Here is a 12,569-nt window from a genome sequence, read left to right as displayed (position 1 = left end):
CACTGGTGTCATCTTCTTTAGAGCAATTTTCATGACCACTGCCTCCTTACCCCTGCCATTGCTCCATCCCGCCTCTGTTCCCACCATACTTACTACAATGAGCTATTGCCTTTCATTCATCACAAAGTGAGCTTCTTTGTGATGAGATCCATTTGCAATTTGTATTTTGAGGGCCCGTCACAGTGCTCAGTATACAGTACACATTCAGTAAATGTTTGCTGAATAAACCAATGAACCTGTGAATAAGTAAACAAAGACAACATGGAGAAGACCAAATTCTGTTGTACTTGAAATGAGAAGATCTGACTTCTAGTGCTAGCCCTATTGTTGACTAACAATTTGGCCTTGGACCTGTCAATGGGCTTTTCTGAGGCTCAATTTCCACATTACAAATTGGGGATTGTTTTGAAAATAATGTAAGTGTGCACAAAAAAGAAATGAGGTAAGTTGCAGGTTTGTGACTTGAAAAACACTCACTAAATACTGTTATTATCATCACAGGTTATATTAAGGTGTCCTGGCCCTTTGTTATATCAAAAAGGGGGAGAAAGAGACAACATTCTGCATGCAAAGTATAGTTTTCCATACAACACTCACAAAAAGATAATTTGGTTTTCATTTGAATAACTTCAGATACATTGTAATGTGATTACATGTTCCCTATCAAAGTGGCAGGCATCGAAGGATGACAACAATAATTCCAAGGAAAATCGAATATTCTTCCCATTCAGCAAGGCAGGGCGAAGAAGGTTTGGGATTGTCTGCCTATTTGTAAAATACCAGGATTATTTGAAAACGTATATACATTCTTGCAGCAGTAAATCTGAGAATTTGAGGATACCAAGTATACTGGTTAAGGATGAAGCAGTGATACAATTCAAGTCTTTTAGGTAACATGTGGTCACTTTGTGAAAAGGATAGGTGTAACAGTTGTGAAAAGGATGGGTATAACAGTTAGATCCTCACAGAAAATTCTTACTAACAGATTAGAGAAGTAGCTTTTAAAAATTGGGAATTTCCAAAGGTGTCCCCCACATTCAAATGCCATACTCTTCTTGAGTAAGAACCTTTACATTTAAAACTTTTCTCCAAGCCACTAAGAGTAAAACACTGTCACATACCTATATGATTGAGTGGGTGATATACATATGATGCTAGTTCATGCACCAGCTCTAAAAGAGAAGAGCAGAAGACTAGCTGCTGACATAATTTTGGAATTAGCCTTGGTATGCACGTTCTCACTCTCGGTGAAGATTCCATCCTAATGTTTTGCATATTATGGCTAGTAACCAATTTAAGTGACCTTCTCCAAGGAGTCTCTAAAACTGGAATCTTTGTAATATGCAGCTTGTGCTCTTTTGATAATATTCCACACTTGAGCATCAGTCATAGACATAACATAACTGCCCTTGACCCAGCTTAGGCAATTCAAATACAAAAACTATTCTGGATTGTTGCGTTACTTGTTTTCTGTTCCATTTCAAGATAAATCTTAAAAGTTTGCTGTCACTACAAAAACAGTATTTGCAATTGTGGAGTAATTATTGCTGCAGCTCATTGAACGTTACTGGGTACCCGGTGTCTGACAGTGACTACTTCTAATTTTCACAAGAGTCCCAATTGTTTGCTACTCTTGTATCTATTTTACAGATGAGAAAAAAAAAAGACTCAGAGAGATTAAGTAACTTGCCCCAAACCTTTTTGAATAAAATCCCAGCAAAACTGGGATTCAGACCCCAGTCTCTGAGGTCCCAAATCTATTATCTTTCCAGTTCAACTTACCGTTCGAGGAATAGAGTGTGGTTAAATTTGTACTGATTAGCAGTAAACAGGTGTGTTTAATTCAAGATAAACAACAACGACAAAAAAGGCATGAATCCTACGAGAGAGCCGCCTTAGGAATTCAAATAGCTAATAGGTTATTATTTTTCTGTGTGCCTTTGTAACTACTAAAGTTAGCGTGGAATTTCCATTTGAATACTTCTTCAATTAATCATAAACTCCCAGTTCTAAAGTAACCTTTTGATACATGCTTCCAGCCCTTGTCCCACACAACTCTCATTACCCTTTTCTTCTTCAGTATAAAAATAATCATCTTTTTCCAACTCTGGCCCACTTTCTGCTTTTTCTATTTTCTTTATTATCATTATGATTAGTCATGTGAATAATTAATTAAATGCATTTTTACCTTTAGTAGGGCCCTTCCTCATCCCTCATCTCTCCTATCTTTATTCTTCTCCATGAGCTCCTAAAAGTCAACACAAATACAGACTCCTTGCTCCTTTCACATTGGAAATAGTTTTCATTTTATGTGCATCTTCCTGTCCAAATAAGAGTCTATATATTAAGTTGCCTAACAAACCATCTATCTTGTAGGATGATTTTTATAAACCTCCTAAATTAAGCTGAAAATTGGCTGGATAATAGAACTAGTTACTGAGTGCATGGAAAATATGAGATTCTTTTCTTTTCTGTTAATCCTTACCGAGCATTTATGCTTCCTTATCTCCTATTCTTGTCTTGTGCTGTGGGCGGTGTAATTAACATTGCCCAGAGTCCTGCGACAGTGGCTCGCTTCTTCCTGTGTGTTGTGTCACGTCTGGTTTTCAGCTTCCACTGTGGGTGGCCTGGGAAGGAGCGTTTCTCCTTGTATGTTCAGTAGACGTCTTCAGCTCCCTCGGGTTGGGACTCATGTGCAAACCACATGCAACACAGACAGTGGCACACTACTGCTGGTCATTAACTGGGAGGGGTCTAACTGGGCCGACATTGAAAATAATAGAGGATGTCAGGAGCAATGGTGCTGGGGCACCTTTTGAGGCTCAGAGGTCCTCACAGTTCCTGGTTTCTTGTGAGAAACCTTCTGCCCTTGAATGCAAGGCTGGGCTATAACAACCCCTCTTGCTTCCACCTTCTGAGTGGTGGAAAAGTAACTGGAACTACCACACACCTGCAGGAGCTTGGGACTCTTGCAAGGAACGGAGAGTTTTCCTGGCTGTTGTTAAAAAAAAAAGAAAAGAGGGCAATTTGTTTGTGCTTCTATGATGAAACTATGTGGTCTGTTTACTCTTGTGTAGGAGTGCCAGGCTTTTTTGTGTGATCCTTTGATTCAAGGCAGTAACTACTATCTGTTTCTCATTGCTCATTCACTATCTACTTCTGGATGCCTGGAGAGAATTTAGAATTGGGAGATTAAACTTTTTTTTTTTTTTTTTGAGACAGAGTCTCACTCTGTTGCCCAGGCTGGAGTGCAGCGGCATGATCTCGGCTCACTGCAAGCTCCGCCTCCTGGGTTCACGCCATTCTCCTGCCTCAGCCTCCCGAGTAGCTGGGACTACAGGCACCCGCCACCACATCTTTTTTTTTTTTTTTTTTTTTTTTTTCAGTAGAGACGGGGTTTCACCATGTTAGCCAGGATGGTCTCAATCTCCTGACTTCGTGATCCGCCTGCCTCAGCCTCCCAAAGTGCTGGGATTACAGGCATGCGCCACCACGCCTGGCCTGGAGATTTAATTTTTAAAGCACTTTGGAGTATGTGTAGTATATTCCAAAACCAAACCCAAAAGGTATAGATAAATGGATCTGGTTTGTCCTGGAAATATCGTGTTTGCTTCCTTTTCTCTTTTGTACAGCTTTCTGCCTTTCTCTCTGTTTCTGTTGTTTATTTTTAAATTGGTAAGAGTATGTTAGTGGTCGTTAAAATATTACGTTTCTCTCTATAATCATTGTATTAGTCCATTTTCATGCTGCTGATAAAGACATACCCAAGACTGTGTGATTTATCAACAGAAAGAGGTTTAATGGACTCACAGTTCCACATGGCTGGAGAGGCCTCACAATCATGGCAAAAGGCAAAAGGCACATTTTCATGGCAGCAGGCAAAAGAAGATGAGAGCCAAGCGAAAGGGGAAACCCCTCGTGAAATCATCAGCTCTCGTGAGACTTGCTCACTACTATGAGAACAGTATGGTAAAGACCCGCCCCCATGATTCGATTACCTCCCACCAGGTCCCTCTCACGACACATGGGAATTGTGGGAGCTACAATTCAAGATGAGATTTAGGTGGGGACACAGCCAAACCATATGAGTCATCAAAAGATATAACAAAGAGGAGAAAAGATAAGAAAGAGCAGAAAATTGCTTTTAATCCCTCAGAAGTATTAGATTCATTGGCCATTTCTCTAAATCAGTAACTTTTAGTGACTAAAATATGTTTTCTTTTTTATTTATAGGTGTCTTATTTACTTATAACAATATGTGACATCTGTAATGTAATATGTATGGTCCATTGGCATTTAAATACATTTGAATCATGTGAACATGCCATTCTTTTGTACTTAAATTTCCATGAAATGGCCTTGCAAAAGTTTTCTGTGTATTCTACTTGCTCTTGCCTTTTCCTGGTAGTCATTCAGTTCTTGTTTGGGGGTATTTTTAAATCTAAGATCATCATGGTGTTTGTTCTCTCTCTCTTTCCCTTTCTTTCTTTATAACTTCTTTGATCCATGCTTAAGTACTGTAGTTTGAATGTCTGGTGATGCCCACAAAAATTCCTCTCCTGCATATTACACTTCTTTTTTTTTTTTTTTTTTTTTTTTTTTTTTTTTTTGAGACGGAGTCTCACGCTGTTGCCCAGGCTGGAGTGCAGTGGCGCGATCTCGGCTCACTGCAAGCTCCGCCTCCCGGGTTCCCGCCATTCTCCTGCCTCAGCCTCCTGAGTAGCTGGGACTACAGGCGCCCGCCACCGCGCCCGGCTAATTTTTTGTATTTTTAGTAGAGACGGGGTTTCACTGTGGTCTCGATCTCCTGACCTTGTGATCCGCCCGCCTCGGCCTCCCAAAGTGCTGGGATTACAGGCTTGAGCCACCGCGCCCGGCCATATTACACTTCTTAACTCTGTAGTATAGATCCTCATTGTTTTAGACCTGCTACTTTTAATTTTTGGCCCTTGGGAGGAGTAGTCTCAGCACAGAATGACCCCACAGACTCTGGGGGAGGCACAAGCCCAGCTCATCTCTCAGCATACACACAGTCAAGAGTTGTTCTCAGATCTCAGGCTCTGTCCCTAGACATATATATGCCTTTGAGATGGCCACCGTTAGCAGTTTAGTCCTTTTCAGCCCTATGGTTCCAGAAGCTGATGCTATGACATTCTGCGGCTGTTCAAAAGCAAAGCCATCAGCAGGCCTACATAGGACCCTCTCTATCCTCCATCGCAGTTCAATCCAGGATCCTAACCTCTGTGCTCTGCCTCAGTGGTTTTGGTCAAGCAGTTGCCAAGCTGTTTGCCTGGTGGATCTCTACCCCAGTCCCTGTTCCTCTTTAGAGACCATGTAGCTCTAGCTACCTCGCAGGGCTGCCCTAGAAATAACAGACTAAAAATAACCAAATACTCTGTTCGTAAAACCTCATCACTATGTCAGTGTATAATAAAACAATGCTCTGTTCTTTTTGAGGCAGGCCTGAATAAAATATTCCAAGAGCAGCAGAAACTAAGTTCACCTTAGTTTATAAAAGCTTATTATCCTACCCTAGAAAGAAATTCTATGTTAGGTTGAATAATTAGTTTTTGATGACCCAATGTGGAATACTATTTGTCACCTTATTTTCCCAAAGGAAAGATTAAGAAAAAAGTCAAAGACTTATAAAAATAAAAGGCCCTACCAGCACAGCAATTTTGCACTGGGCCAACATGTTTATTTTCAAAACAGAAAACACAGATCTCATGACAGTATATCATTACCATGGCTATTCCAGTTAGAAGAAGGAGGATGATTTGCATATTCTGAAGTATCTTGTAATACGTCACAATGAAAATCTTGGATTCCTTTGTTCTCACGTGTGTATTAGTAATAATTCTCCCTGATTTATATGTCATAGCATAGTAAAACTTACAAGAACTGGGCAAAAGTAATGCAAGTAGAGTGAGGTGTTTTACCACCTTACCTGACAAAAAGCATTTTCAGAGGTATTATATCCATATTTAAGCAAAGATAAACAATAAATAGTATTTTTGAAGTTGGAGTTATGGATTTCTGAGTGATATTTTCTTATAAAAGTGTTGTGTCTGCTATTCATATTAAATTGGAATCAAGAACTTGGTTTATTAAAACAGAATTACCATTCAACCCAGCAATCCCATTACTGGGGTATACAGCCAAAGGGAAATAAATCATTCTACCAAAAAGACAAATGCATTTGTGTATTCATCACAGCATTATTCACAATAGCAAAGACATTAAATCAACCCAGATGTCCATCAATAGTGGATTGGATAAAGAAAGTGAGGTACATATACACAATGGAACACTACACAGTCATAAAAAAGAGTTAAGTTATATCTTAACTTAAGATATAGTTAAGTTAGATATAGATATAGATATAATAAAGATATAGATACTGCAGCTGGAGGCCAGTATCCTAAGTAAATTAACACAGGAACAAAAAATCAAATACCACATGTTCTCATTTATACATGAGAGCTAAGCATTGAGTACACATAGACACAAAGAAGGAAACAATAAGCACTGGAGACTCCAAAAAGGTGGAGTGAGGGAGGGCAAAGGCTAAAAAGCTGCCTATTGGGTTCTGTGCTCACTATCTGAGTGACAGGATCATTCATACCCCAAACCTTAGCATCACACAATATACCTGTATAACAAACCTGCATATGTACCTCCTGAATTTAAAATAGTAGTTGAAATTATTACAAAAAAATCTTGGTTCATTCAATACAGGCTTAAGATGGCTGGTTGACCCTTGCTGGAATATTAGAAATCCAATAATATGTATATATATTTTACTATGACAAGGTAAGAGTGCCTTGTGCTGCTATACTTGAGTGAACACCAGGAATTCCAGCATAGTTCTTTACTAAAACAGTCCATTTCTAATGCTCCACACCATAGTTCTCATAGGGCAGCCCCTTCATCGTCAGCATCAGAACACCTGAGGAGCTTGTTCAAGTGCCATAGCCATGACCTACCTGAACACAATCTCAGAGATGGGATCCAGAAACCTTCCCCTTTGAAGACTTCCCCAGAGAATTGTATTCTCTTCTCTAGAGCATCCTAAGAAAATGAGTAAGAGGCCTGTATTAGTCCATTCGTACACTCCTATAAAGATACTACCTGAAACTGGGTCATTTATAAACAAAGGAGGTTTAATTGACTCACAATTCTGTGTAGCAGGGGAGGCCTCAGGAAATTTACAATCATGGCAGAAGGAGAAGCAGGCACCTTCTTCACAAGGCAGCAGGAGAGAGAAGAGTGAGCAAGAGCAGGGAAAACTGCCTTATAAAACTATCAGATCTCATGAGAGTTCCCGCACTATCACGAGAACAGCATGGGGGAAACCACCCCCATGATCTGATCACTTCTCACTGGATCCCTCCCTCGACATGTGGGGATTATGGGGATTGTAATTCAAGATGAGATTTGGGAACACAGGCGAACTATATCAAGGCCTAAGGTATGACAGGAGAGACCCAGTAGGGGGCTTAGTACCTTTGTAGAGCTTGGAGTGGCCCCTTGCCTAACAAAGGATGATTTGCACCCTGACTTCTTCAAGTCAGGAAGCATAGTGCCACAGCCCTTCCTATGTGCTGGGCACTGTTTCAAGAGCTTTCCATTTAATACCTCATTTTATCCTCACAGCAACCGTACGAAGTAGGTGTTACAATGATCCCCATTTTATAGATGGAAAAACCTAGATATAGTGTGCGTAAATAACTCCTCCAAGGTCATGTACTTAGTGAGTCCACTATGTTCCCATGGGCCTAGGACGAATCCAGTGCCTCAGACAAATACTGTATGAGCAGGTGGTTTTGGATCTATGAAATGTTTTTTTATTTTCCTCCCAAAAGATCAACTTGTTAGGGTTTTGTTTTTGTTTTTGTTTTTTGAGATGGAATCTCGCTCTGTTGCCCAGGCTGGAGTGTAGTGGCACAATCTCAGCTCACTGCAACCTCTGCCTCCTGGGTTCAAACGAATCTCTGGCCTCAGCCTCCTGAGTAGCTGGGATTACAGGTGCACGCCACCACGCCCAACCGACTTGTTAGGTTTAAGCAATTTATCAGTTACTTTTTTCTAGCAATCTCTTGTATTCTGTTTAGGTGGTAATCGTAGAAAAAGGATCTGTATGCCATTGAAATTTAATAAGTGTATATTTAATAGATTAATAGGAAAGGAACATAATCAGATGCTTCCAGTTAGCAAGAGCTGTCCCCAGTCACCCACACGTGGCTTCCTTCAGCCAGAACTGGTTCTCCTAGGCAGGGAATCTTTCTCTAGGAGCAGAGTTGTTCTCATTGAAAAGTAGAGGTGACCAGTCTCTTCCCTTTTCTTTGGAGGTTACATTGCTTCTTGGTTTGGGATGTACATCCCTGGGCAAAATTTAGAGTAGATCTCTCAGCAAGATTTAAAGTGGAGAGGAGTTATTTAGTGTTCTTTTGGTCAAAAGGGGTCATGGGAGGACCACTAGACTAGGGGTGCTCTGTAACCTAGCTCCAGCCACCTTCCCACGGACAAGGACTTTTACCCTGCCTTTATTCACAGTTCTTTTTTAACTTATGCCCTTCAATACCATCAGCAGAAATCTTCCCCATTTTCATTTCAAAGTATACCTCCACCCTAGTTTAGGCTTTAAATACTGTTCCTAAATTAAAAGCAGAAGATTGCAGAACCTTTAAACATAGAAATGTGTGAACCTAGAACACTGACATGCCAAGTACAGTTTTAAGGTTTAAGTTTATTCAGAACATTGAAGCGTATTTGAAATGTAGAAGAAAGACTGGTAATAGTATTCATCTTATATCTAAAATGTGGGGGGTTTTTTCTAGTAGTAAATACAGCAGATGAACAGTGAGTAGAGAAACTGCCATTTGCTGATCTTGTGAAAGAGCCAAGAAGTTTGTGAGCGTCACCTCTCTCATTGTGTCATTTCTGGTGTTAATCATTCAGACAGGTTTAACACGGAGATCTCCTAGTCTGAAGTGTCATTTCTGGAGACGGTAATTTGAAGAATTTGTAAAGCATAGCAATAATATGAGCCAATTCAAAGATACACTACAGTTCATGTATCAAAGGAAAAATACTTTTTGATGGTTTTTTAGAGATACTGAGGAGTTTGAAAATAGATGGAGGAGCCAGACTTTCCAGATCATGAATGCACATTTTTTCCGTTTAAAGAGTCTTTTTTTTTTTTTTTTTTTTTTGCTGAAGTCATATTAGTCGTTTGTAGCCTAACACCATGCAGCTGTATATTTATTAACAAGTCAACCCTTCCAAAACGGCAGTGTGGTAACTGTAAAGTGAATCTTGGGAGGAATAAACCTTGTGCTATAGAACTGAAAGGATGAATATCAATATTAAGATGTGGGGACAAAATTAAGGTTTAGCTAAGAAGCACTATAAATGCATTTAGGTTTCAGAACTAGTAGCCCAACCTGCATGTAAAAAGGAGTGCTTTTATAAACAATTAATGCTCTTTGCAACATATAAGCACACACAGAACTTATTCATGTATAGTTAGGAGTTCATTTTCTGAGACTTTGGCTGGAAATCTAGGTTTCATGGATGAAACACTTTGGGTAACATCTCCAATATTCCCCCTGAGAAAATGAAGTAACAAAATCCATTAGATACTTAAAGCTAATAGATATTCTTTAATGTGGCTCCAGGTCTCTTTGTCTTGGCATGTTGTGGTGTTTTGGCACAAAAGACCATCAGAAAAGCCATTTTTGTCTTTGAAGATGATAGATTCTGCACACTTAATCCATTAATCTGAGCTGATGGGCTTTTGCCCAGAGTTAAATATTTTCTCCTTACATAATGGTTTTCATATTAAATCATCGAATAACACTAATTTTTCTGGTGACTGCATTTAATTCCATTTTCTAGATGTAGAAAATTAAAGTGAGAAGGGAGGTAAACTTTTTCTTTTTTTTAACGAGGACTTCTATAGTGCTTGGTATATGTGCTCAAGCTGTCTTCTAAGTGTTTTATAAAATATGAACTCATGTGGTCCACATAACTACCCTATGACTCCGGTACTATTATCCTCGTTTAATAGGTGATAAAGATGAAACACAGAGAAGTCAAGCAGCTGGCCAGCTTGGCACGTGGATGCTAAGTGAGAGAGCAGGGGTGCAGCTCATGCTGTCTAGGTCTGGAGTCTGAGCTCTGACCATTACACTACACAGCCTCTAAGGCTCCCTCCAGACCACCCTCGTGGAGAATACCAAGAGCCAAGAATAGAAACGAGAATACTTAACATTTCCAGATCCCCTTTCTGAACCCCCGCCGACCCTGGCCTCCCCATAGACTACATTCAAATCTTCAAAGTGAAATTTCAGGCTGAACGTTTTAAACTTGGGGAAGATGGAGCCTTTGAGATCACAGAGGAGCAATCTTGGAAGATGGGACTATGCTGAATGACTTAGCATCAAGAATATTTAATGTGCTTAGTGAATAAGATTAAAAGTGAATTGAAACATGATCATTGGGTGGTGTTCTGTTTATTCTGAACAGCTACTTTTAAGTTACAAGTCCCACTTCCTGCACCTCCACTGGCCCAGACTGATGGGGCCAGAAGAGCTGTGCATTTTACCAGAAAAAAGAAACATCAGGAAATGACTAAAGAGCCACCAGCCAGGGCAGTAGCTCCCTAACATAAGGAGCCAAGCAGCACTTTCACAGGTCTACCCAAGGCATTGGTACTCCTGCAGAAAGAAAGATGTCCTATCGTTGTTCTTAATGGAATTATAACCTAGCCTGAGAGCTTTGAGATATGAAATAGCCCCATCTTAACCAGGGAGCTCTTCACTATTGGTTCAAAATAGAGAGGTGTGGGCTGGGTGCAATGGCTCATACCTGTAATCCCAGCACTTTGGGAGGCCGAGGCTGGTGGATCACTAGGTCAGGTGTTTGAGACCAGCCTGAACAACATGGTGAAACCCTGTTTCTACTAAAAATACAAAAAATAGCTGAGCGAGGTGGTGCGTGCCTGTAATTCCAGCTACTTAGGAGGCTGAGGCAGGAGAATTACTTGAACCCAGGAAGTGGAGGTTGCAGTGAACCAAGATCGTGCCACTGCACTCCAGCCTGGACGACAGAGCGAGACTCCGTTTCAAAAAAGAAAAGAAAAGAAAAGAAAAGAGAAAGAGAAAGAGAGAAAGAGAGAAAGAGAGAAAGAGAGAAAGAGAGAAAGAAAGAAAGAAAGAAAGAAAGAAAGAAAGAAAGAAAGAAAGAAAGAAAGAAAGAAAGAAAGAAAGAAAAAGAAAGAAAAAGAAAGAAAAGAAAGAAAGAAAGAAAGAAAGAAAGAAAGAAAGAAAGAAAGAAAGAAAGAAAGAAAGAAAGAAAGCAAGCAAGCAAGCAAGCGAGCTGTGGCTTTCAATTTTTATTTTCTGGCAGTAGCTAGTTGAGGGGACTATGCATTGACAGAAAGGCAGTTGAAGGTAAGGACCCTGTGGATCCAGGACATCTGGGTGTCATTAGCCATCAAGAGGGGCCAGCCCACATAAGCGGTGGCAGAAAGGAAAAGAATCTCTGGCCAGAATATGGAAGTCATGGCTGGAGGCAACGTTGGCTTTATTTTTGGAAAAGAGTTGGCCGGGCGCAGTGGCTCATGCCGATAATCCCAACACTTTGGGAGGCCAAGGTGGGCGGATCACCTGAGGTTGAGAGTTTGAGACCAGCCTGGCCAACATGATGAAACCCCATCTCTACTAAAAAAACAAAAATTAGCCAGGCATGGTGGCAGGCGCCTATAATCCCAGCTACTCGGGAAGCTGAGGCAGGAGAATCGCTTGAACCCAGGAGGAGGAGGTTGAAGTGAGCCGAGATCACGCCACTGCACTCCAGCCTGAGTGACGGAGTAAGACTGTCTCAGAAGAAAGAAAAGACTTTTCTTTTCTTTTCTTTTTCTCTTCTCTTCTCTTCGCTTCTCTTCTTTCTTTCTTTCTTTCTCTCTCTCTCTCTTTCTTTCTTCAAATTCTGAAATAATTTTAGACGCCTCTCATTCTTTATACTCCCAGGATAACTAATTCAGCTAGTCTATTACAAGAAGAAAAAAAATACTAAGTCCATCCATGAATATGGGGTGGGTTTCATTTTATTCATCTATTATTCATTATTCACTTCTCACCACTTAGAAAGCTTCCAAAGCTCTCTTATCTCCAGACCCATAAAATCCAGGCTTCTAATAACCCTTTTATCTTCAGTAGCCTTGACTTTCACCAGGCTTTAGTTGCAGTCTCTTCCTGTCATGCCAGAGTTTTAGAGTCAAACTCACTTTGGTCAGCGGGACTGGTAGAAGCAGTCTGGTCATCAACAAATAAGTGTTATGGGTTGTTGGGTGGTTTTCCTTTACTTCCTTTTCTGGCAAATATCACTTAGAATGATTTATCTTTACTCATTCAAAAGCTCTAACTGTCCCAAAGAGAGGATAACCACAAAAATTTCCTGTAAAAGTGACACAGCACTTTTCCTCTAAAAGTGACGCCTAGGAACTGTTTAGCAGTCATTCACTCAGGGCTATAGAGGAGTAGTTATAGGGATATCACACACAC

The 12,569-nt window shown here is 40.4% G+C and overlaps 1 protein-coding gene across 5 annotated transcripts in view; it reads left to right on the top strand.

The window, feature by feature from the left end:
• The window catches only part of MKX (mohawk homeobox), a 75,333-nt gene that overhangs the window by 48,712 nt on the left and 14,052 nt on the right, over nt 1-12,569 (top strand). Inside the window, exon 6 of one of the 5 annotated variants that reach the window (XM_015455690.4) lies at nt 10,073-10,498. The exons of the other annotated variants lie outside the window; for them this stretch is intronic. Within the exon in view, the coding sequence (XP_015311176.3) occupies nt 10,073-10,179 (107 nt within the window). The 3' untranslated portion in view covers nt 10,180-10,498. Of the gene's footprint in view, nt 1-10,072; nt 10,499-12,569 lie in introns of those variants that run through there. 5 annotated transcript variants of the gene reach the window in all.

This window comes from Macaca fascicularis, chromosome 9, assembly GCF_037993035.2.
Source record: "Macaca fascicularis isolate 582-1 chromosome 9, T2T-MFA8v1.1".
NCBI classification, from domain to species: domain Eukaryota; kingdom Metazoa; phylum Chordata; class Mammalia; order Primates; family Cercopithecidae; genus Macaca; species Macaca fascicularis.
Note: the sequence above shows the minus strand (reverse complement) of the source record. Positions and strands in the feature narration are given on the sequence as shown.